Here is a 25,577-nt window from a genome sequence, read left to right as displayed (position 1 = left end):
CCAACGCCGCATCTCGTTACTTGTTTTACTTGATCTCAGTGCTGTATTCAACACTACAAATCATGATATTGTCGTATTCAAACTTCTTATCAATTAGAAATAATCAGACTGGAGGTTTTGAATATCAGAAAATTTATCAAACTTTATTCACCATAATAAACCAGAGAAAGAGCAGAGCAGACCTCAGAGCATTCTGAAGTCACTCCTGGACAATTCCATTCTTTCTTTCCTTCTCCTCTTTCTCTTTCAATCCTCTTTCTAAAGTCTCTGTGTTTTCCACAATCTTTATACAGATTATTTGACACACGCCTAGGTGTCTCGTTTTAACTTTTGACTATCTTTGGATAGGTTTTTACTCTAGGTCAGGGGTCACCAATCCTGTTCCTGGAGGGCTGGTGTCCCTGCAGGGTTTAGCTTCAACTTGCCTCAACACACCTGCCTGGATGTTTCAAGTATACCAAGTAAGACCTTGATTAGGTTGTTCAGGTGTGTTTGATTAGGGTTGGAGCTAAAATCTGCAGGACACCAGCCCTCCAGGAACAAGTTTGGTGACCACTGCTCTAGGTGGTCCTGTTATTCTTGGCTCTCTGCCGGCTTGCGGTCACCAGAGATATCACAGGTCTATGTCAGCAACTGTTTTGACACCAGAGCATAGATGCAAAAGAACTAAGTGTTTACATACATTGTCATGATAGCATAGTAACTTTATAATATGTTACTTGCTCTAGCTTATAGCTTCCCCCTTTTAATTTCAGAATAATGATGAAGTTAAATAGTATAATAAAACCCACCCTAAATCTTGGTAAAAGACAAATCTTTCTGCACTAGCATACAAGTAAAAGACAAATGCAAACTTTAACCTCTTAACTATCACCCCAAATACAGAATTTGCAGGTGAAAATAGGTAATATATGCGTAATATTATAAACAGTTTGCAAAAAAAAAGTTCAGGTTTTGATTTCGAGGATGGAGACAGTTAAGGGGTTAAAATCCAAATCTTCAAAGGATTATTAGGCTGTAATAATCATGGCTAAGTATATAACAGAACTGGGAACACATAATCTTGGATCTGGCCTGTATCCAGGGCAGAAGTTTTGTGCCCTAAAGACAAACTCAACACAGCTTCAGATGAGGACATCAGTTTGTCAAGGATGTAAGACTGAGTGCTACAAAGACCTCAGTGACAGAAATGTCTCTGTAGATCACTTTCGGCTAGTATTAACACTCACACAAGAATTATTTAGACCAGGGGTCACCAATCCTGGTCCTGGAGGGCCGGTGTCCCTGCAGGATTTAGCTCCAACTTACCTCAACACACCTGCCTGGATGTTTCAAGTATACCTAGTAAGACCTTGATTAGCTTGTTCAGGTGTGTTTGATTAGGGTTGGAGCTAAAATCTGCAGGACACCGGCCCTCCAGGAACAAGTTTGGTGACTACTGATTTAGACGATCATTCTCAAGGTCACTGACATGTTTTAAACAGCAGATCTCCCTTTTTTTACATTCACATTTACTCATTTAGCACTTTTATCCAAAGTGATATACAAGTAAGGATAAAAGAAGCACTTCAAATCATCAGAGAGTATAACAATGAATAAATGCTATGATGAAACCGTCTTTAGTTTTAGTCTGGCTGCACTAGCATTCCACCAATCCACCAGTAGAGAGTAGCAGATTCCTAAATTGAGTAAAAAGCTTTGTTATTTTTAGGTGTGAACTTATTAATCAACACCATGTTAAACTTTTCTTTCAGCACAGCTTCAATCTCATCATCTGGGATTTTCTTCATTTCCACTGAGTCTGAGTCCTCTTTGAAAGTGACTTCACTGTATGTCCAACCAATCAGAGCCCTAAATCCAGTGGCCGTCTGAAGGGAGCAAATGGTCTTGAGCATGAACAGAGAGCTGGGATTAGTCTGCAACATAACCGACATCTTGAGGAAATACTCTACAACACGTGGTGTTAATGTAAAGCAATATATTGTTTTGATGAGCCGTTTGTCAACAAGGCCAGAATCAGCAAAGCCGTTATCTACAATTATTTGCTTCCTTCCGGTCTTCTCCAGAATCCACTTCTCACCGTTGTTTGTGAGGCGAAACACTCCTGGAGGCTGTGGCTGGTCTTTACCTGAGATCAACTCTAAGGGATACCAGATTTGACAAGACACTCCAAAACTCACGTCAGCGATGTACTGCTTTCCATCAATCTCCACTAGATTGATGAGATGAGAGTCATTAGGAAGGAAGTCCTGTTCCAGAGAGTTAAACACTCTGCCGCTCAGTATGGTAGATTTGTATCCCATCTCCTTCAGAGCCCATGAGAACAAGAGGTTGTTTTCACAACACCAGCCTCCTCGATTGCTCTCGACTATTTTGTTATAGATAACACGCAGGTCCATTGAGTTCTTCTCCCCATTGTGAACACTGAGGTTCTCAAATGGGACACTCATAACATGCAGCTTGTGGATGGTGAACAAACTATCCAGGTCAGGTTTGTTTAACTGTCCTGTAAACCCAATCCTTTTCAAGTACTCTCTCAGATCCATTATAAACCTATGAAAACAAGCAGAAAACAAATGTCAAATTTTTTGTAACATATTATTGTAATAAGGAAATGGAGAATTTTAGGACTACAGTTTAATTAAGTTTAATACTATGCCTTTTTTGCAATTTTTATACTGTATAAAAATAATTTTGGGACTACAGTTTGATCAAGTATATAACTTCTTTTCAATAATTTCAGTAATGTCACTAAAAGATATAAAAAAGTAATTGAAGGTACAGCAAAGACTACCATTAACAAGAATGTCTACAGATACCTTCCATATGAAAAAATACCTCTTTGCCTTTTTTATTTTTTGTTAATCTTTTAAAGTATATAGCACACGACAAAGCAGAACTGTGAGTGAAGCCCCAGAGGGTGGATTTCTTTTATAATAACGTGATAAAGCAGGTAGGGGAAGTGATAAGTGATCGGGTACATTGGTTGTCCACCTTTTCTTTCCTCTCCAGGTCGTGTCCAGTGCCAAGTGGTCATGGCGTATCATCAGAGGAAAACGGAGAAACAAGCAAGCATCAGTGTTATAAATTGTGGCTCAATTCTTGGGTATCTGAGCTTGTCTTTTATGGGGTAGCTTGATTGGTATGCTGCCCAGATCTGAGAGAAGCCATCTGTGTTGTTGTTGGCAGTACTAGCACGGTGGTGCACATCGAAGCAGAAGACCTGGAGTGCACCAACTTGTGACTTGGGCAGTTGTTATCCTTAACCTGGGCCATCCATTGTAGTGGGGCATGATCAGTGTAGGTCTAGGTCTGCCCACTTGATGATGAGAACTTCATTCTCCATCGCAGCATATTTTCTCTCGGACTGGGTCAGCTTTTAGCTGATGTAAATGGCCGGGTGCTCCTCTTCTCCCTGTATCTGGTAGAACATGACCCCCAATCCCGTGTCGAAAGCATCTGTCTGTGCCAGGAAAGGGCGATTGAGGTACAAGGCATGGAGAACTGGCTCTGAGGTGAGTGCCACCTTTATCCTCTAAGCATTGATGGATGGAGCAAGACATGATGTCTCAGAGGTGCTCAATTGGATTCAGGTTTAGGGAATGGGCAAGCCAGTCCATAGCATCAATGCCTTTGTCTTGCAGAGCTGTTGACACACTCCAGCCACATGAGGTCTAGCATTGCCTTGCATTATGAGTTTTGCATGTGCATATGTCTTGCATGTTTGAACCATTGGGTGCACATGGTCCTCCAGAATGGTTTAGTAGTCCTTGGCAGCAATAGTATTGGACCCAGGGATTGCTATGATATTGCAGCCCGAATCATCACTGGTTGACCCTCATGCTTCACTCTGGGAAAGTAACAGTCTTGTTGGTATGCTTCTTTGGGGCTTTTCCACATCGTAACTGCGGGAAAGACAGTGAAGGTGAACTCATGAGAGACCAATGCAAGCTTCACATTGTCCAAGGTCCAAGATTTTTACTGTTGGTATCATTGAAACTGATGTTTGGCATTGGCATGAGTGACAAAATGTTTGGTTATAGCAGCAAGGCCATGTATATTGACCCTGTGGAGCTCCGAACAAACAATTTTGGTGGAAACAGGTAAACTGAGGTGCACATTTAGTTCTGCAGTGGGTTAAGCAGATGTGGTTTTAGGTTTGTAGGATGCAATCCAGGTTAGCAGCTGGAAATCCCTTTCAAACAGCTTCCTCTTGAGTTACTCCTGTTGGATGTGGTTCATCCTTCTTGGAGGTATGCTGACATTACCATAGATACCGTGGCTCTTGATACATCACAAAGACTTGCTGTCTTGGTCACAGATGCGCCAACAAATTTGTCATCTTTGGAACTCTGATTTGTCACCCATAATGTTATGTGCACTGCAATGTTTTAAGCAAAACTGTGCTATTAATGTGAATAAAGGTTTATTTGACATCACTGAGTACTTTTATTTTAAATTTTAACAGATTTGTTTGTGTTGAGCATCAGTTAAGACAATGTTAGCACCTGTCAGCTTTAATTGCGGGGAAAACTGGATAGTTTTGAGTTTTTGTCAAGTAATTTCATCTTCCAGGTTTAAAATAATTTTTGGGGTGGGATCAAAATCGGTGACATATCGCGAATCTGTTAGTGGAGTGATGATGCATCAGTTTCTCATTATTATTCATAGTAGAGTTTTCTTATCCTATGACAAGAGCCTGCTTCTTTATTATTCATGAGAGCATGTGCTTTCCGAAGGCAAGGCAGACTTGCCAAGCTGCGAGACCCAACCCTTACAAAAAATTACTGCAGTTTTTAAAGGAATACTGCAGTTTTAGTTAAATTCTAAGAAAAGTGCAGTTTTTGTTATTTAAGTATATTGCAGTATTACTGCAATACAACTGAAGTGCTACAATACAAACAACTTCAGTACAACAACTGCAACAGTACTGAAGTGATATTACTACTATAATGCAGTACTGCTACTGCAATACATGTTAAATAATTTATTGCACTTAAGTACTTATTGTACTTAAGTATTAAAAGTGCACTTTAATTTCATTATGCTTTGCAGTATTGTAGATGTAATTCTGTAGTTAGACATACTTCTGAAACATGCTATACAATATATTGTGGTAGTACTTAAGCAATACAACTGAAGTACTGAAACCTCATTTGGAAACCATTGTCCACCGAGCAGGAAAAGTAGTAGTAGTAATGCAGTTATATTGTAGAAGTGCTTCAGCTGTATTACAGTAGATGTATTGCAGTTAGTTCACTTTTCAGAAGTTAACTAAAACTGCAGTATTCCTTTGAAAAACTGCAGTAACTTTTGTAAGGGCCCCTTTCAGTTTATTTAATGTCACTTCAGCTATACTGCATATTTTACTGCTGTTGAATTTTATTGCATTATATTTGCTGTTATACTGTTCAGTTTCCTGCAGTTATTTTTTATTAGTCATTTTTGCAAATAAACTTAAAATTCTAATTAGAAAATTACTTAACCCAAAAAACATCCCTTAAAAATACAAAATATTATTTGATGATGTTGAAGAACTAAGCCCTTGGAACACAAGTGCAGTACTGTTCTCACCACACCATTGGCTTATTAAACTACAGCAGCACAAGTGCAGTAAAGACAGGGTTTACTTGTTTTTACTTCAGTTTACTGTAACTTATACTGCTGTTGAACTTTATTGTACTCTATTTGAACTCTGTTTATACTTTATTGTATTGCAATTTTACAATTGTACTTAATTTAACTGCAGTTATACTTCTACATACTGCTGTTTTACTGTAGTTTTACTCCAGTTTACTGCAGTTATTTTTTGCAAGGGAATGACTGGGTAAGCTGTGCCTCTGCGCGGCACGGGTCGTATGTGTCTGTATATGTGTATGTGTAAAATCGTGGATCTCCTCATGGTTTGTGTCACATTATGTGAGCCAACTGACAGCAGTTGTTTGCTCCCCTCTTTTTCCCCTGCTCTGCCGGCCATGCCTACTCCCCCTTCTGCTCACAGTGCTCCATGTCCATCTCTGAGCATTGTTTGAAAAAATTCTGAGGTAGACTTGAACCGAAAGAGGAGGGTTTCATAGCCCTTTAAACCTTTGCCGTGGCAATTTCAAATAAAAAGACTCACTAATCAAGAGACAAAGTCTTACAAAATTTACTTCTAAAAAGAATTTATCCTTTGCAAAGAACAGGTCCAACAGTCATACAGGAACACCTGTTGCTGCAGAGTGCAACACAGGCTAACCAGACACCAGGTTTTATCTTCTTTCTCCAGCCTTCAGTTTAGAGCCATGATTTACACTTATTGAATGCATATGTTTAAAACAGATGACCACCTTCTGACTGACCTTTCTTATAATATTTGTTTTTGTATCATCTTTTCCCAGGAAGGCATATGTTTTTTAACATTTTGTGTTTTATAGTAAGAAAGAGAATTCTATATAAATCAATGTTTTAGTAATAGTAAAAAAAAAATCACCACATCTTCAACCTCTGCTCTTACTAGTGGAATATGTGATCAATGAAGACTGGCCACCAGGCTTGTCAAACACTAAATTGGCCAGTGTTTCAGTTTTATTGTCCAACCTCTGTATATTTTCAAAATATACGTTGCTAACAAAAAAAAAAAAACATGTTTAGCTAATTGATAAAATATCTTTGGTGAATAAATGTATAGAAAATCTATATATAGATATTTTGTTAATAACAATGTATAGAAAATATAATTATTACATTTTGTAAAGTAAATGCAATGTTGTAATTACATTTTGTGATAACCTGCAAAATTCACAATACTTGTAAAACGCAATACACAGATTACTGTCTGAATTCTAGACAATAAGCCAGCATAATAGACTTCAGACTAATGTCTTACTCCAGAACTTGTGAAAACTGGAATAATTATTGAAGGATATTAAAACCAATGCTTGTTTTTCATTAGAAGACTTTGATACAACATGCCATGGTTATGACTGGTAATATTAGTGTTTATTTGCTCTACCTCAGACTCATCACTGTTTGTAATTAGTTTAATCATGTCTTGTGTATTTATACTCCTTGTTTTTGTTAGCTCCTTGTCTGATAAAGTATTGTCAACACCATTGGCCTGCTTGTGTTGGGATATTCTTGTGTCTAGTTGTAACTATTTTGTAAATAAATAAATGACTATAATAAATAGTCATTTTTGCTTGTGCGTTTGTGGAAAGTGCAAATGTGACAACTAATGGCAACTAAATTAAAGGGTTATATTACAGCACTTATGCACATTTCACTTTCGCAAATAATAGTTTTTTTAACTTAAATATGGGCCAAATGTGAACATACTTAATTGTTGAGGTAAAAATATAATTTCAAATCATTTTAACATTGAACCTAAAAATTGGGTTTGTCTACATCTGATCCAAATTTATACTGAAATAACCCCACATGTTTTGTAACTATAGGTATAAAAGTGAAAGCCAAGGGCTTAGATGTCAAATAAATATAATGTTTAAGATTCCTGATGAAAATATACGTTTTAATAGTCAGTACATTTAGCAATCCTTTTCATACTGATGTTCTCTAGTAAAGCCAGTTAGATGATAATCATCATGACAGAACATTAAATTTTCTTCAGAACAAATAATTTTTACACAAAGCTTTTTGAAATATATACAGTTACAGTGCAAATGCCAAAGTATGGTCCTCTATAAAATATATAATACCCTGACAAATGGATCATCCCACTCCACAATATCAACTACCAACTGTACTAAGAGTCATTTAGTGGTAAAACTGAAGCTCAAGTCTATTTGAAGTATATCATAACAAATATAACAGTTATGCAATGGACTGCAGTCAACCAAGCAGCATTTTTTTGCAAGAAGATACATACCTCTTAAGGAAACGGTTTCAGACAGGCTGGTCAGGGTTGGGAAACGGTTTGCCAGAATATACCAGACTTCCACAGCACGATGATCAAACTCGTATAAGTTTTAGTCAAAATAACGAAGTAAACGTAATTTTCAAGACTTTTGGGAACTCATTTTGTCTACTTAAGCAGCGAAGAATATGCATACAGTCTACTCTGACTTCAAATTCCAGAAGAAATATACAGGATGTGAAGGCACAGGATGTTACGCACACACTGGCTTTTTGACAGCGTTCCAGTCGGAGATTGGATGTGGAGGTCAGTCACGCGTCAAAGATGCACATTCACCACGCGAGGTGTCAGTTTGTCATTTTTCGCGAAACTGTGACAATTATGGATAAAAACAAAATAACAATACTTAAAAATAAAAGAAAATGCGAGCAGTTCTTTGAAAACAGCCAAAGAAAAACAAAAAATAAGATTATATACTGCAAAGCTATAATGTCATCTCAAAAAGTGCCTTGGAGAACGACTCGTCCCCCCCCACCCGTCTCCCTCACCACATCTGCCATGGGACTCGGTATTAATAATAAAACAATACTGGCATGGTTTATCATTATTATTTACGTTTTTAAGGAATTAAATTAATGTATAACTCTATAAAACATTGGCAATTACTTGCAAAACACTGCCTTAAACAGTCTGTCATTTTTTATACAAATCTTACGTAAACATTGTTCAGTTATGCCACAGCCAGGGATGGGCTGGATTGGATTTTTTAACCTGAATGTTTAAAGCTTTCAATCAGTTGAATGAGTTTGAGGGAGTGATGGTGTGTGATGTTGACTGTTGTGTGTACTGTATGTTTAGCTGCTGGAACAAGAGGGATTTCTGGTCTGGGTTCTGTCAAGAGCGCTGGTTCTCCTTCATTCTGGTTCCTCTTCAGTGCAGTGGTTGCCGAGCCTACAGCATTTTTATTATGTTTCTCATCCTCACCCTTCTCACCGAGTTCAGAATTATACAATTTTGACATCAGTCAGAAAAAATAACCAGGCAATTGCAAGGATACTTAGAATCTTCAAGAATTCCTTTATTCAGTATCTAAAAAAAAAGTATTTTAACATGTGTTCTCAAAAGACAACACTATTGACCTTATTCTGCAATGTGCTCATTTTTGCAATTGTTTTAGAACTTCAGATTCAGTTGCCTATAGGAGAAAAAACTTTGAATAATAAACAACAGAAAACTTGCTCTACAAACAACCGTGTTCATGACTATACATACAAAAAATATATAATAATAATATGAAAACATCAGTTTTGCTCACCCAATTCACCTATACCTCTTTTTTTTTTTTTGGAGTTGTGAGGGAAACCGGAGTACCCGAAGGAAACCCACGCAAGCTGTTTTTAACCTCTAAAAATCTATGTAAGTGAATGAGACCACAAGTCTGCTGCCAAGATTCCAAAGGCTCATACGTGAAAAATGAGGTCAATAGAAATTAAATCTAAAGATGCTTTAGAATAGTCTTTAGGTTTAGTGTCCTCCTGAACATAACTTGACATAAAGCCCTTATTGTTATTAATAGCTGGCAACATATGTGAGCTCATCATCAAAGAACACAACTTTACAATGCTTAACCATGTCTGCTTGACAGAATTGCACACAGTTTTTAATCATTTATTGAAGTAGTTAAAATTAGGTGTTATGAGTACAATTCTCTAAATGACCACTGGATGTTCAATAACATCCTTATGGCAAAGAACCTTCCGAGTATTTCACAATTATTGTTGCTGCTCTCCACAAAAAAAAAAAAAAAAACATTTGAGTTTTAATTTTTTTTACAGATATTACAATATCTAAAATTATTCAAATGTCTTTGATTTTAACACAATCCATTTTATTTTATTTTTATTTGCTCCAAAGCACAGCAAAAACAGTCCAATTCTTTTTAGTATGAATATTTGTTAATTTATTTGATGATTAAAAATATCCAAACACCAGAATTTATCTGAAATAAAAAGCTTTTGTAACATTTTATAACAATATTGAATAGCTTGGAGCAAGTATATTTTTCCCTTTTTCCTTTTGTACAAAACATTGTTAAATTAAAAGTTTTATTTAAAAAGTACACTTTAAATTGAACAAAAGTGAGGATAAAGTCATTTATAATGTCTTACGTTTTTAATTCAGATAAATCCAGTTCTTTTGAAATTTCTAGTCATCAAAAGAAGCTGAAAAAACTCCTCCCTGTAAGTCTGTCCGCTTTGCCCAGCAGGATGTAGATGTGTGTCTGATGGACTGAAATCCCACCTGAAACAAGCAGAGGAACAGGATGCTGAAATACTTAGAAACAGAAATAAATATGGTATTAGAAAATGAACAGCTGTGATCATTGTAATGTGTTTTGTCTCTGCTGTGTAATCTGTTGTCCAGCGGAGGGTTCCAGAAACTTTGGGATGGCTTTTGAAGATTGTCTGTTGATTTCAAGATGGCCAGACATTCTGGATCAAGCTCAAGCATCTCGTAGGAGCTTCCTCGACAATCTGCAATGACAAAACAACTGAAACTGGTCATGTGAGAGAAACGTGCTGATCTTCAGGGCAGCATTATTCATTACTGTTAGCCTGAAGGGAAAGAATAAATATAATATAATATAATATAATATAATATAATATAACATAATATAATATAATATAATATAATATAATATAATATAATATAATATAACATAACATAATATAACATAACATAACATAACATAATATAATATAATATAATATAATATAAATGAAAAATATTTCCCAGAGATGGGTTGCAGCTGGAAGGGCATCCGCTGCGTAAAAATGTGCTGAATGAGTTGGCTGTTCCTTCCGCTGTGGCGACCCCGGATTAATAAGGCGACTAAGCCGACAAGAAAATGAATGAATGAATGAAAAATAATTAAAGGGCACTTATGGTGAAAAAATCTTGTTTGGACAGACGTGTGTAGTGCAGGGGTCATCAATCTCGTTCATGGAAGTCCAGTGCCCTGCAGGGTTTAGCTACAACTTGCCTCAACACACCTGCCTGGGTGTTTCAAGTATACCTAGTAAGACCTTAATTAGCTTGTTCAGGTGTTTTTGATTAGGGTTGGAGCTAAGATCTGCAGGACACCGGACCTCCAGGAACAAGTGGGTGATCCCTGGTATAGTGTTTAGACTGTCATATTGGGGTGATAGAAACACACCCACTTTTTTAAATTCAACAACATAAAAACTGTGGACCAATTGAAGCGGTTTTTAGATCGCGCGCATCACCATATCCTCAGTTTGTTGTTTCACGTTTGCCATTTTTAGCGTGTGAGTCAAAGTGATGTCACCAAAAGAGCAACCTTGCTCTATTTATAGATGTAAGGCTCATTGAGCTCAACACAAAATTAACATTCACCATATGTTCGCTCTCATTGGCGACATTATTTAATACTTTAGGTGCGTTAGCAAACATGTACTTTTTATTGCATCTTCCTTAAACTTCAGCTGTTTGCATTTCCCTCGGTCACAGAAGCTCCCTGTTATCTTAACTAGGTGCAGCTGAAAAATGCGTGTGCGTTGCCTCACGTGCGTGTCCCTCCATTGGAAATAACAAACTTGCCTTAAGCAGGTCACACACCAAAAGCGCTGTGCCACACGGCGCCATGCGTTTTAGAATTGTAAACATAGGTTTCTATCAGGGTTAACCCACTGGCACCTCAAGTCTCTCACTTATGTTGCTTCTCTCTGTCTGCCTGTCTGTTGCCATACACAATGCAGGGGAGCTCTTGGCTCTGCCCCCCTTGTTAAGTTGGGCGGAAAGTCGAACCTAATTTTCATGTGAAGCAACACACCCCTAAAATAACGACCCCTGTACACACCCCCAAAATGACACTTTTTAACACATTATAATAAAAAATATGAACTGTTTTTTGAACTGAACCTAAACTGGCACACTCAGAAGAACCATAATATTAATATTAAATCTTAAAAAATGTGCAAACTAGGCCCTTTAAAATATGCAAGCCATTTGCAATTAAATTGTCGTTTCTTTGATTAAAATACTTTTATGACAGTAAATTAGAAATTTAGCTTAACCCAAAGATAACCAAAAGCTTTTATTTGTCAAAGCAGAGTGACAGTGAAGGAGGACCCACCTGGTGCTGCATCAGTGTTGAGTCGAGTGCAGGTGAGCAGAGATCCAGTATCTGGACTTCAGGTGCTCTAGAAGCTCAGCAGCAGCAGCAGGGCTTAAGAACTGCTCTTCATTTCCTGTATGAGTTCCTGTGCACAAGAGCATTTGTGTTGCTATACTGATAATTGCCTCATGAACAATCATGCACCAGTAAGATGGCTTTGGGCATCTACATCTGGAGAAATTCAGTAAGAATGCTTATATTATATTAAAGAAGAATCTGATGTGTCTTAAATCCTTTCTAATCCATTTCCAGTTGTTTCTAATTCAACAGTTAATCTGACTGCTTGACACGGAAAACTGGATCTTTAAAATGTATTGCAATAATTATAAAACACCGGATATCATTCACTACAAACGAACTAGGTCAGTCGTACTATATATTGATAACTAATAGTAGTAGTAATATAGTAACATCTAGGTCAATAATAAATTCTTAAATTAAAACTCTGAACTCAGATCTAAATGCTCATGACCACTTACAGATTTGAAAAATGCACATGTTGTAAATATGGTCAAATTTACTTTGTTTATTTATTTAAAAATGAAAAAGTACTGACTACTAACCACAGAGTAATGGGCTCAGAAAACTATCAATGAGTCAGGAATATCAATATGCATTATGTGACAAAAAAGTCTGCCAGTTTACAGTATACAACATACTTTGTAGACATTCTGGTAAACTGCACAACCCAAAACAAACAGTACTAACTCAAAAGGATAAGAGTCGGCTCACTATAGAACAGAAATGATTTATTTTATTTTACATTTTTACATTCATGAGAAAAAAAGGTTTATTAGGGGTGCGGTGCTACACCTCTCTGTTATGGACGTGACCGATGTAAAATTGGCACTTGTGTGACTTTGGTAAATCAAATATAATTGTTTGAAAAACATTAACAGAAATATTTTGAGTATTTTTACAGCACTGTAACTACAAGCCTAGGCAAACAATGTAGAAAGGTTTTACTATTTTAGTGAAAACAGCAATTGACTTCTTTGTTGAATTCAGTAGTTTGACCGAATTGTCTCCTTCATTAGACATTACTACCACCTACTGGAAGATTTAGATTCTTATTTTGAGGATTATTTTCATTTTAAAATTTATTTTTTTCATATTAAAATGCAATAAAGTATAATAAACTTTATTCTTTGAAATAAAGGGATAGTTCACACACACACACACACACACACACACACACACACACACACACACACACACACACACACACACACACACACACACACACACACACACACACACACACACACAAATGAATTTTGTCATCATTTACACATTTGTGTTTTTTAAATTTGTATGAATATCTTTGTATTGCACATCATTTTTGTAAATTTTCACTTGCTTCTTTTTTACCTTTAACTCAATAATGAACAGAAATCTTATTTGGGTGGTATTCAGAGTGAATTTAATGACATTAAACAGAATTTATGCCATAATTTGCATTAATTTAATTCAAGTCAACCAATAATGCCTTTTAAGTGGTCACTTATCTTTATTTTTCCCCAGGGTCATAAGTATTAATTTCATTCATGCGTTTCAGTAAAAGTAGACTCATCCATTTGAAAACACTGAAAAATGCTTATTCAAAGAAACAAAAAATCTTTAAATTAAGATTCTTTATTCTTACAGTTTTTCTTAGTTTTTTACACACAATTACTTGTACTTCAGACACAATGACCACAACATGTAACTGATGCACCAACCCCCTGAACCAATTCTGCTAAACTACAAGCACAATTCCTGCTTTACACTCAAATTGCAGGTTTAAAACACACCTTTTTCAAAACACTACACACAATTCTCTGCATTTGGCACAATTTTCATGCAGAAAATCTCTTGTTTTTACAAAAAAACACACTGTCATTTAAAAATGTAAAGTCAGTTGTCCTACTTTGCATGCTAACTCATCACATAAGTAAACTCCTGTCACACAGAATCGCAATTTAGAAATCTGGTTCATTATTGGTTCACTGCCCACCCTCATTTATTCCCTCCATATTCTCCATTCCTCAAACCTAAGGATTTTTTCTGCCTGTGGATGAAAAGTGTATGACTGAAACTCACACACATGTATACCCCTTCTCCAAGCTAGCAGTTGATGCTTTTCATGGCTGGATTCTCCATGCAAGGTGACATTTCCCCCACTACATGGCCAGACTAAAACAGAAAAGAGGATGCAATATGGCAGTTTTTATGTTTTTTTTTTTTTTTTACTGTAACTGTTTTCTGTAAATACTTCTGTTGGCATAAGTAGAACACGTTACGTGCAACTTTGTGTTGGTTGGGATGAACACTGTGTACACTGTTTTTGTGGAAAAAATACAGTAAAATATATTTGGTACCGTGTATTTGTGTGTTTTTCACAATACACCTCTGTAGGCCTATATACTGTCTGTAGTCAGTACGATGAATGAAGAAGAAGTAATCGTGTTTTACATTAAGCACATCAGTGTTCAACTGTTCTTATAAATGTCTATTGATGTGATGGCTTGTGTGTGTCATTTGAAAACAAAACACCATTTTGAGAAGAAATCACATTGTTTTGAACGTAGAGTTTCATTTTGCAGACGAACTGAAGAGTTTTGCCCAATGTGTGTGTGTGTTTTGTGATTTGTGTGTAGAGTTCTGACAATATGTGACATGTTTTCAGAAAATGTGTGTAAACAATTGGGAAAAACTGTAATATTCTTTAAAATATTTAATTATTGGTGACGCGGTGGCGCAGCGGGTAGCAGGTTGCTGGTTCGAACCTTGGCTGGGTCGGTTGACGTTTCTGTGTGGAGTTTGCATGTTCTCCCCGTGTTTCCAAAGACATGCGCTATAGGTGAATTGGGCTTAGATAAATTGTCTGCAGTGAATGAAAGTTTCCCAGTGATGGGTCGCAGCTGGAAGGGTATCTGCTGCGTAAAAAATATGCTGTATAAGTAGGCGGTTCATTTCGCTATGGCAACCCCAAATTAATAAAGGGACTAAGCCAACAAGAAAATGAAAGATTGAATATTTAATTCTTAATGTCTGCAATATTTATTCTTTTTTTGTATGTTTGAGTGTGTATTTGTGTGTGTGTGTGTGTGTGTGTGTGTGTGTGTGTGTGTGTGTGTGTGTGTTTGTGTGTGTGTGTGTGTGTGTGTGAGTGTTTCTTTCGGTCAATCAGGTGACATCTTCTGTCTGGAGCATCAGGCCAATCTTCTGGTGTTCAGAATCAGGTGGTTTGTCTTGGTCGGGCATCTCAGCTGAGACCTGTCCACTATGGGTGACCCTACCGGTAGCTGTGAAGTACCAGTGGCGTAGCTCTCAGCTTCACTGATGCACACAAGCCCTCACAGCACGTCAAGCTGCAAACCGTGTGAGGGACCCTAACCTACCCTAACCCAACAACTAACACTAACAACCCTAACAACAACCACTAATGTGCCAAAACCACTCGGAGGAGACCAGCAACACGCAAGAAACCGCCTAAACGCATGTCAACCTACATAGCCACAGCACCGACAATCACCCAAACATCCAGCAATGTGATGAAAAGTTGAATGAAAAGTGAAATTTGATGTATTGCAAACTTATTCTGTAACTATATACAATATATACAGTATGTACATACATGCCCATGATCCTCCATCTGGCACTAGGATGGCTCAGTGCCTGGGCTTCTTCCTCGGGGGCTCCTTGGGCAGCGGCTCCTTGCTGATGTCCACCACGATGTGAGGGGGGACACTGGACCCGGATCTGACCTCTGTGATGAACACACGTCCATCAGGCAGCTCGGTCTCCAGCAGTGCAGGCCGGTCCAGCTTCTCCCACAGCCGCTGCTTTACCTCCAGTCCGTGCTGAAGAGTGTACCGGCCTGCACGCTTCCTCACGGTGGAGTCCATCACACTGTGGTAGATGGTCTGAAATTCCTGCACACTCCTACCGTGGATGGAGAGGGGCTCCTCCTGTGGACACTCACCCACTGGGGAGACTGAAGCTGCAGGACGGAGGGCAGGAAGGACAGCCGCGTTCCGCAGGTGTCGCTGCTCCACGGAGGTGTCCGACATGGTGCCCTCCAGCAAGAAGTCCCTGAGGTGTCCAGGGAGAGTCCTGGTCCTTCTTGATCGTCGCAGAGTCATCATGAACAACTTCCCAAACTGATGTAAGTCAGCCAACAGAAGATTAGTTCAGAGTTTAGTAGCGCGCTGATCAGGGTTGATGACTTTGTAAACCAACTCAGGTTTCCGTGGTGACAGAATGACGAGGGTCATTTAAATGTAAACAATAATTGATTCAGCGTTCAGTCAATTAGAGCAGCACGAGCTGTATGTTTGTACAGTCTTTGATATTAAACACAGAAAATGTTTTAATAATTGTTAGGCATATTAACAGAGGGCCCATAAACCTAAATGTATAAATATTTTCCCTGTTTTTCCTAATTAGGATAGTTTTACTTTTGAACCTGAAAATCGTCACACGTTTCAGTTCATGTCAGAAAAAAAACAATAGTAATATTAAACCAATAAAGTAAAATCTTAGCAATGCCACATGACATCTCCTTTAGCCAATAAAACTTTAAGATATTTGCCATTTGCTTTACATAATTGGAAAACAGGAATGAGACATCAGCAGACATTATGCTCTCAAAGCACGATGGTATGGAGGACAAAACCTGAAAAAACAACAAATAAATACGCAAATATAAACATAAATGAGTAAATAAATCCGTAAATGCCTGCATAAATAAAATAATAAATAAATAAATAATAAACATGCATATAAAAAATCCTCAAATTCCTGCATTAATAAATATTTAAACAATGAATAGTGCGGGCAGGTAAATATTAATTGATAATAGGTCGTTAAATACATTTAATTAAAAAATATTATGACGGACGCATAATCAAACATGCGAGGTAATTTTTTCGTGCACGCGCATAGCAATGTGCGCGCGGCGCGGCCCGGCCCGGTCCACTTATCTTAGTTTACAGCTGCTAGCAGCAAATAATTATAATGATGTAAGTTGCAGCTCTATGCCCGGGAAAAGACAGTAGTCTGGAGCCGAGAAGAGGAAGAAAGTACAAGATGAATCGTGTGCATCACTTTCAGGTAATAACAAGTGAATTAGTGAGGCTAGCTAACGTTTAAACTTCGCCACAACTGCTATGCATTGTGCTTTAGACGGGACATGCTCCATGACTTTTCACGTTTGCCCCTCTTCCCCATGTTGCTGATAATTACACAAACTCAATTATTGTTATTAACTCGTGCATTACTCTACAATTCTGTTTGCACACCAGCTACATACACAATTATTCCACTGTATCTTTTATTTATCATAGTTATTGTGTTATATAATTATATATTATATATCATTCTTTGCAAACTGCAGTTATCATTACTTATTGTTTTGTCTATTTCTACATTTCTTATTGCTGCTGTTGTTGCTTGTATCGCTGCAATGACAATAAAGTCTCTTTAGTCTTTTTGTGCAATACAGTATAAAATAACAAAACTGACGAATATTCTGTCATTTCTAAAAGATCAATAATATAAATGAGTCAAATTACTGTAAGCCACATGCCAGAAACCATTTTTATTGCATGAAGTCAATAACAATATTTTTTTTCCGAATGTTAAAGATTTTGTTCAAAAATAAACTAATTAATTCTTAAAAACACAACTGTCTTTGATTTATACTGAAAGAAAGGGTCAGCTTTTGTCACCATAGATTACAGTGCAGATTAAATCCACATTTTGATTGTAGTTTGTAAACATTATGAAGTGCTTGACCTGCCTATTGTTTTAATAGTATGTCATGAGTTTTTCTTTAAATGACTAATTTCTTCTGTATTGTACATGGAGGTCAATGCCAAAATTTGTTACAAAAGAAGATGAGGCGGCCTGATCCAGCACTGCTCCAGAGACACCAGCAGCTACACAGGTACAGACACAGAATGCAGCACTGAGGACCGTCAATCTCTACAGGTACAGAGAGGGCTTTATTCCTTACCTTTTGTACATGTTTGAAATTAGGAATGTGTTTTGTTTGTGTGATTTTGTTCCTCTGTGGGGGCACCACAGTAAAATTTTGCATAGGGCACCCTTCTGGCCAGCAGCAGCCCTGCTCATTAGCATGTTGACTTGAGGAAAAGTAAATCCGGAACTATGTTCAAGAAATAAATAAATGTTTGAAGGGGAAAATAAATTTTTACTTTTCCCCCAACATTTGTGTAATTTTATATACATTTATTTATTTATTTGCATATTTATTTATTTATTTGCATATTTATTTATTTATTTATTTGCATATGTATTTATTTATTTGCAAATTTATTTATTTTAATTATATATACATTTATTTATTTATTTGCATATTTATTTATTTGCATATTTATTTATTTATTTGCATATTTATTTATTTATTTATTTGCATATGTATTTATTTATTTGCAAATTTATTTATTTTAATTATATATACATTTATTTATTTATTTGCATATTTATTTATTTGCATATTTATTTATTTATATATATTTTATATACATTTATTTATTTGCATATGTATATATATATATATATATATATATATATATATATATATATATATATATATATATATATATATATATATATATATATATATATATATATATATAAGAAGGGGGACTGGAGGGTGGGCTCCAACTATAGGGGGATCACACTCCTCCCGCCTTCCCGGAAAAGTCTATGGCAGGGTACTGGTGACAAAAATCCAAAAATATCAAAGTGACAAAATAACAAACAAACGAGGAACTCAAACAGATTAAACTAGAACTAGACTTTGACAACTATGACAAGATACAAAACTGGATTCAGGAAACACATACCAGGGCTGCTCTTTGTCACCAATTCTATTCATAATTTATATGGACAGAATTTTAAGGCATCCTTGGGCTGGAGGGAGTCCGGTTCGGGGACCACAGGATTTCATCTCTGTTATTCACAGACGATGTTGTTCTGTTGGCTTCATCGAACATGGACCTTCAGCATGAATTGGGGCGGTTTGCTTCCGAGTGTGACGCGGCTGGGTTGAGAATCAGCACCTTCAAGTCCGAGGCCATGGTGCTCCACCGGAAAAAGGTGGGTTGAAGGAAAGTCCTTACCCCAGGTGGAGGAGTTTAAGTATCTCAGGGTTTTGTTCACAAGTGAGGGAAGGATGGAACGTGAGATTGACAGGCGGGATTGGTGCAGCGGCAGCAGTAATGCGGTCGGTGTACCGGTTCGTCGTTGTGAAGAGGGAGCTAAGCCGAAAGGCAAAGCTCTTGATTTACCGGTCAATCTACTCTCACCTATGGTCATTAGCTTTGGGTCATGACCGAAAGGACAAGATCTTGGATACAAACGGCCGAAATGAGTTTTCTTTAAAGGGTGGCAGGGCGCACTCTTATGGATAGGGTGAAGAGCTTTGACATCCAGGAGAAGCTCAGAGTAGATAGAGCCGCTGCTCCCCCACATTGACAGAAGTCAGCTGAGGTGGCTCGAGCATCTGTTTCGGATGCCTCCTGGATCCTCCCGGAGGAGCTGGAGGAAGTGTCTGGGGAGAGGGAAGTCTGGGGTTCTCTCCTAAGATGCTGCCCCTGCGACCCAGCCCCGGAAAAGCGGCAGAATGAATGAATGTATATATATGTGTGAGTGTGTGTGTGTGTGTGTGTGTGTGTGTGTATATATATATACATATATATATATATATATATATATATATATATATATATATATATATATATATATATATATATATATATATATATATATATATAATTTATGCAGGGATTAATGGATTATTTTTTATACATATTTGAGTATTAATTTATGCCTGCGGCATTTTTATGTTCAGAATTATACAATTTTGACATCAGTCAGAAACAATAACCGGGCAAATGCATAGATATTTAGAATCTTTAAGGATTCCTGAATTCAGCATCTCACAGAACGTAGTATTTAACATGTGTTCCCAAGGGACAACACTATTGACCTTATGCTGCAGTGCTCATTTTTGCAATTGTTTTAGAACTTCAGATTTAATAGCCTATAGGAGAAATAACTAATGGCTGAAAATGGTCTAACTACTTGCTCTACAAACAACCGTGTTCATGACTGTACATAAAAAGTGGAATAAAATAAGAAAACATCAGAACATCAAGCAGCATAACAAGCTGTTTATAAACTCTAAAAATCTATCTAAGTAAAAGAAGTCTCCAGCCAAAAAGATTCATTTAGTGGCGGCCGCTCGTACATGAAGAATGGGAGTAAAAATATTCACAATTTTTTAATTCTGTCTTTTATTTTTATATGTGGAAATTTATTTTTGTGACCTAGGCATACATTTGTCATTTGATCAAGGAGTCACAACTCTTTCATGAGTCATAGCCCTTTACCCAAAATATTTGCTTAAAATTTTTATTTCTTATTTTTTTATTTTCAATTTTACATTTATTATTTAGTATTTGGTTTGATGTTATCTTTAATGATGCTGATAACAATGAATAGACTTTATTTATAATAATCCCAATTAAATACAGTTGTGTCGGAAGAAATAAGAGACCAATGAGACAATGAGAGACAATGTTTGTCTGGATTTAAGTAAAATGTTAATAAGCATGTTATTCTATAAAGGTCTGATAACATTTCTTCAAAATGTCAAATAAAAATAATGCCTTTTAGAGCATTTTTTGAGAAAATGGCAACTGTCATAAACAATAATGCTGACTGAAAATCAAGGTCGGTAAATTGAATTTAAATATTTGCCAAATAATATTTAACAGAGCAAGGAAATTTTCACAGTATGTCTGATAATATTTTTTCTTTTGGAGAAAGTCTTATTCGTTTTAGTTTAAGTAGAATAAAAGCAGTTTTAAATTTTTATAAACCATTTTGAGGTCAAAATTATTAGCCCCTTTAAGCTATATTTACTTTGATAGTCTACAGAACAAACCATTGTTATACAATGACTTGCCTATTTACCTTAACCTGCCTATTTAGCCTAATTAACCTAGTTAAGTCTCTAAATGTCACTTTAAGCTGTATAGAAGTGTCTTGAAAAATATCCAGAAATATATTCTTTACTGTCATCATGGCAAAGATAAAATAAATCAGGTTTTAGAAATGAATTATTTAAACTATTATGTTTAGAAATGTGTTGAAAAAAATAAACAGGGGGGCTAATAGTTCTGACTTCAATTGTATTTAATTTTTTAAAATGTTAACAGTACTTTACAAAATAAATTATAAAATAGATATAAATAATATTTATACAAATAAATGTACGATATCTAAAATGATTAAATATCTTTGATTTTAACACAATAATTTTTTATAGGGAAAAAACACTATCTATTAAGCGAACTCTTATTAAGTCTCTTCTTCACTTATGTCTCTACTGCTCACCAAACCTGCATTTACTCCAAAGCACACCAAAAACAGTCCTATTATTATTATTATTATTATTATTATTATTATTACTATTATCAATTTGTTTAACTCTTGAGTACTTTTTTATTTGATGTTAAACATATTCAAATAGCAGCATTTATCTGAGATAAAAAAGCTTTTGTAACATCATATTACAATGTTAAATAACTTAAAGTGAGTTTTTTGTCAAAGAACATTGTGAAATTAAAAGCTTTATTTAACAAGTACACTAGAAATTGAACAAAAGTGAGGATAAAGTCATTTATAATGTCTTACATTTTTAATTCTGACAAATCCTGTTCCTCTAAATATTCTAGTCATAAAAGAAGGCTGAATAAACTCCTCCCTGTAAGTCTGTCCGCTTTGCCCAGCAGGATGTAGATGGACTGAAATCCCACCTGAAAGAAGCAGAGGAACAGGAAGCTTCACGCTTCACGTAGGAGCTTCCTCCACAATCTGCAATCTGCAATGACAAAACAACTGAATCACTGAATCTGAAAACTGAGTCACCAGATCTCAATCCAATAGAGCAGCTTTGAGATGTGGTGGAACGGGAGATTCGCATCATGGATGTGCAGCCGACAAATCTGGAGCAACTGCTTTCATGATGCTATCATGTCAATATGGACCAAAATTTCTGATTAAAGTGCCAATTAAAGGCTTTACTGGGTTAATTAGGTTAACTAGGCAAGTTAGGGTATTTAGGCAAGTCATTGTATAACAGTGGTTTGGTCTGTAGACAATCGAAAACAATATTGCGTAAGAAAACTAATAATATTGATCCAAAGTGTTTTTTTACCCAGAAAAAAGGAAATACTGTGATGCATTCCTTCTTCTAATAAACATCATTTGAATAAGAAAAGAAATTTACAGGAGGGCTAATAATTTTGACTTCATATTACAATGAATGCCATGTAGTGTGTGAAACAGGCTCAATCCAAGGTAACTAAACGTTTTCGTTTGTCAAAGCACAGAGTGACAGTGAAGGAGGACCCACCTGGTGCTGCATCAGTGTTGAGTCAAGTGCAGGTGAGCAGAGATCCAGTATCTGGACTGCAAGTGCTCTAGAAGCTCAGGAGCAGCAGCAGGGCTTCCCAGAGTGCTGCTCTTCACTTCCTGTCTGAGGAACTTCTTCCTGCGCACAAGAGCATTCATGTTACGGTACTGATACATGCATCAAGAATAATTGGGCATCTACATCTGGAGAAATTTAGTGAGAATGTTTTTATTTCATTAGAGAGAAGTCTGGTTTGTATTAAATCTATTGTAATCCATTTCCAGTTCTAGTTGTTTTTAACACACCAGTAAATCTGACTGCTTGACACTGAAAACTGCATTTATAATATGTATTGCAATAATTATAAAACACCAAATGTCATTTACTATAAACAAACAAATCATTACTGATCTGTAGTGTATGCACCAGCATGGGAGAGAATGATTCAGCATTTTTATTGTGCAAAGTGTTTTCTAAAGGGGGGATTTATGCAGCATAAATTGAAATGAAGTCAAGATATGTTTTTACTTATGTATTTAATTAGCAATAATAAATTACTAATGCTAGCTAATGGCTACTGTGTGGATCACTGTTACTGCAATAGTTGCCAATAATTGAATTGCCAACCAGTTTATCACAGCCTGTTATAAAGCAAATAAACTATTGTAGTTTATGTTTTCATATTGCCAGTGTTTTTTCTAGCTTAATAAACAGAAAACAAATTTACATTTACATTGTCATTTAGCAGACGCTTTTATCCAAAGCGACTTACAAATGAGGACAAGGAAGCAATTTACACAACTATAAGAGCAACAACGAATAAGTGCTGTAGGCAAGTTTCAGGTATGTAAAGAAAGTGTAAGAAGCAAAACATTAGTAATTTTTTATTTTTTTGGTAGTTAGTGGAGGAGTCTGAGAGGGAATTGGAGATTAGTAAGGAAAGTGGAGACTAAATAGTTGAGTTTTTAGTCGTTTCTTGAAGACAGCGAGTGACTCTGCCGTTCTGATGTAGTTAGGGAGTTCATTCCACCAACTGAGAATCATTTTAAAAATGCTTATATTTATATATTTATTGCTGAATAACAATGTCAGTTTTCTATTGGCCTCAAAGTAAATGATTTCAGATTCTTTCCATGTTTTTGCAATTATTTATTTAGAAATGAGGATTGGATAGTAAAAATTGTCACTCATTAAATCAATTACTATTAGAGATCATAAATATAAGAAACTAGTCATTATACACTTAGTTTAAGAGTAGGCACTAAGGCCCAACCCTACACTGTTAGACCTTACCAGGCTTTTTTACAGTAGAACACTGGCAACACTGTTGCCAGGTACTCACTGTAAAAGTTTGGTTACAGTAAGTAACTGGCAACAGTGTTGCCAGTTAATTACTGTAATAGAGCAGTAGTGTAACTAACTGGAAACTGTGTACAGTAATTACTGTACTGTAGTGTTACAACTCACTGCATTATACTGCATACACAATAATAGTATGTCAAGGTGTTACTAAAATTAATTAGTATTCTTACCTGTTATTAAAAAGGCATAAAAATTGACAAATTTATTTTATTGTTTTGGCAGCAAACAAATATACAACAGAAAATTTATAACAAAATTAAGAAATCAGCAGATACAAATATCATCTTACATATTACTGAGAGCCACAGGTCTGCACAGTAAGGCTGCGGTCACAAACGTTTGAGCATGCAAAATTCTGTCATATGGCACAGCGAAAAGGAGTGGGATTAAACAAAATATTCAGAGATTGAAAAAGCAAGCGACTGGTCCATAATTTTTGTTTAGAGAGGTCATGGTTTGATCTTTGATTAGTCTCGACAATCACATGATGTGATTTCGCAGGTCAGAGTTCCCCAAGCTTGAACTTTCCAATGCTGCAAACTTTAAATTTTGTCACATGAGCTTGCATTCCAGGTCTGCAGCATTCACATGCGTATGAATGGAAGTCTATAGGGAGAAAAGTGCAGTGTGACCGGGACTTTAAGCTGTAACTCTAATTAAACACACCTGATAAAACTAATTAAGGCTCGTTAGAAATCTACAGGTAATGTTGAAGCAGGGTGTATGGTATATACAGTATACTTTTAAAGCAACTTCCAACATTTATCACAATCACAAATGCAATAAAAACACTTTTAAATTTTTAAATAATTAAAAAATAAGCATATGACAAGAACACATAGATAGAGATATAGATAGAAACATGTTTGTCAAACATAGGCACATACTGTCAATTCTCAATAAAAAGTTTTAAATAATTATAAAAACACAAAAATAAAGTAGGCAACACCGAAAATCCAAAGGATCCAATCTTTTATTGTTATAATTATTATTTATTTACTTTAAATATCTCATGACAACAAACCTTTTTATTGTTTCTAATATGAATTCATAGGTGGAAACACAGCTCTGAAACATACTTAGCAACAAACTCACAACCTGGGACCTGACAGTGGAGCTTTTGTGTGTGGATGGTTATGTGTATCATATTTTTGTGATTCCCTGTGATGATTTCTGTGCACATGTTACCTTACTAAGGTGATGGAATTTAATGGTTTTTATGTGCATATTATCTGCTTATTTGCCAGAAAGATACATGAAACTGTTAGGATCTGTACATTATGACAGTATGCAATATCCAATAAATAAATATACTTAAACAAAAGTAATGTAACAAGTTATATGAGCTAACTAGCTAACAATGTAGCTTTCAAGTACACAGTTCAAGATAACAACAATATAACTTAAAACACTACTATAGAAACCCTCAAAATTCATTTGAACACATTTTACTTACTCATTGTAGATTATTATTTAAAGCCTAAAACATATCAGACTACATCTGGATTGATAAACAGAGAATAGAGCACACTCAGCAGTAAACAAATCAAACACCTGGCTCCCTTAAAGAAAGGCCAGCATTTTCTGAAAATTAAAACTTCTAAAACTTTTTTGTTTAGAATAAGACAGCCTGTGGGAGTGTCTGGTGATGCCTAAATCATTGTTTTCTGCCTTTAAAAAGCACATCTCTATAATTAGCAACATAAAGCATTAGAGTAGATGGGACA

General features: G+C 36.0%; 2 protein-coding genes across 6 annotated transcripts in view; both read right to left on the bottom strand.

Annotated features, from left to right (window-relative positions):
- Positions 1–115: 115 nt before the first annotated feature.
- LOC147836057 (arylamine N-acetyltransferase, pineal gland isozyme NAT-10) lies at positions 116–8,121 on the bottom strand. 3 transcript variants are annotated; one of them, XR_015495981.1, is made up of 4 exons: positions 7,868–8,121; positions 1,437–2,553; positions 554–1,284; positions 116–392 (listed from the first exon to the last, which is right to left on the bottom strand). XR_015495981.1 is itself a non-coding variant. In XM_087261557.1 (2 exons), the coding sequence occupies exon 2, from the start codon at positions 2,544–2,546 to the stop codon at positions 1,680–1,682; it is 867 nt and encodes a 288-aa protein (XP_087117683.1). In that variant the 5' UTR covers positions 2,547–2,553; positions 7,868–8,121; the 3' UTR covers positions 116–1,679. The 3 variants fall into 3 exon arrangements, 1 of the variants encoding a protein (XP_087117683.1); XR_015495980.1 differs by having other exon boundaries at positions 554–2,553; XM_087261557.1 differs by having other exon boundaries at positions 116–2,553.
- si:dkey-78a14.4 overlaps positions 2,902–25,577 on the bottom strand; it is a 27,341-nt gene continuing 4,665 nt past the window's right edge. The window contains exons 2-7 of one of the 3 annotated variants that reach the window (XM_087261562.1): positions 22,489–22,626; positions 21,768–21,954; positions 15,673–16,713; positions 12,012–12,138; positions 10,024–10,389; positions 2,902–3,905 (exon numbers count right to left, since the gene is read on the bottom strand). In XM_087261562.1, the coding sequence (XP_087117688.1) occupies positions 15,707–16,183 (477 nt within the window). In that variant the 5' untranslated portion in view covers positions 16,184–16,713; positions 21,768–21,954; positions 22,489–22,626 and the 3' untranslated portion in view covers positions 2,902–3,905; positions 10,024–10,389; positions 12,012–12,138; positions 15,673–15,706. Of the gene's footprint in view, positions 3,906–10,023; positions 10,390–12,011; positions 12,139–15,672; positions 16,714–21,767; positions 21,972–22,335; positions 22,627–25,577 lie in introns of those variants that run through there. The other 2 variants (XM_087261561.1, XM_087261563.1) reach the window with 2 other exon arrangements.

Source organism: Danio rerio, chromosome 7 (assembly GCF_052040795.2).
Source record: "Danio rerio strain M-AB ecotype USA chromosome 7, GRCz13ab, whole genome shotgun sequence".
NCBI lineage: Eukaryota > Metazoa > Chordata > Actinopteri > Cypriniformes > Danionidae > Danio > Danio rerio.
Note: the sequence above shows the minus strand (reverse complement) of the source record. Positions and strands in the feature narration are given on the sequence as shown.

Coding starts and splice junctions, on each gene's coding strand:
- LOC147836057 (XM_087261557.1), bottom strand. CDS start 2,546: ATGGATCTGAGAGAGTACTTGAAAAGGATTGGGTTTACAGGACAGTTA.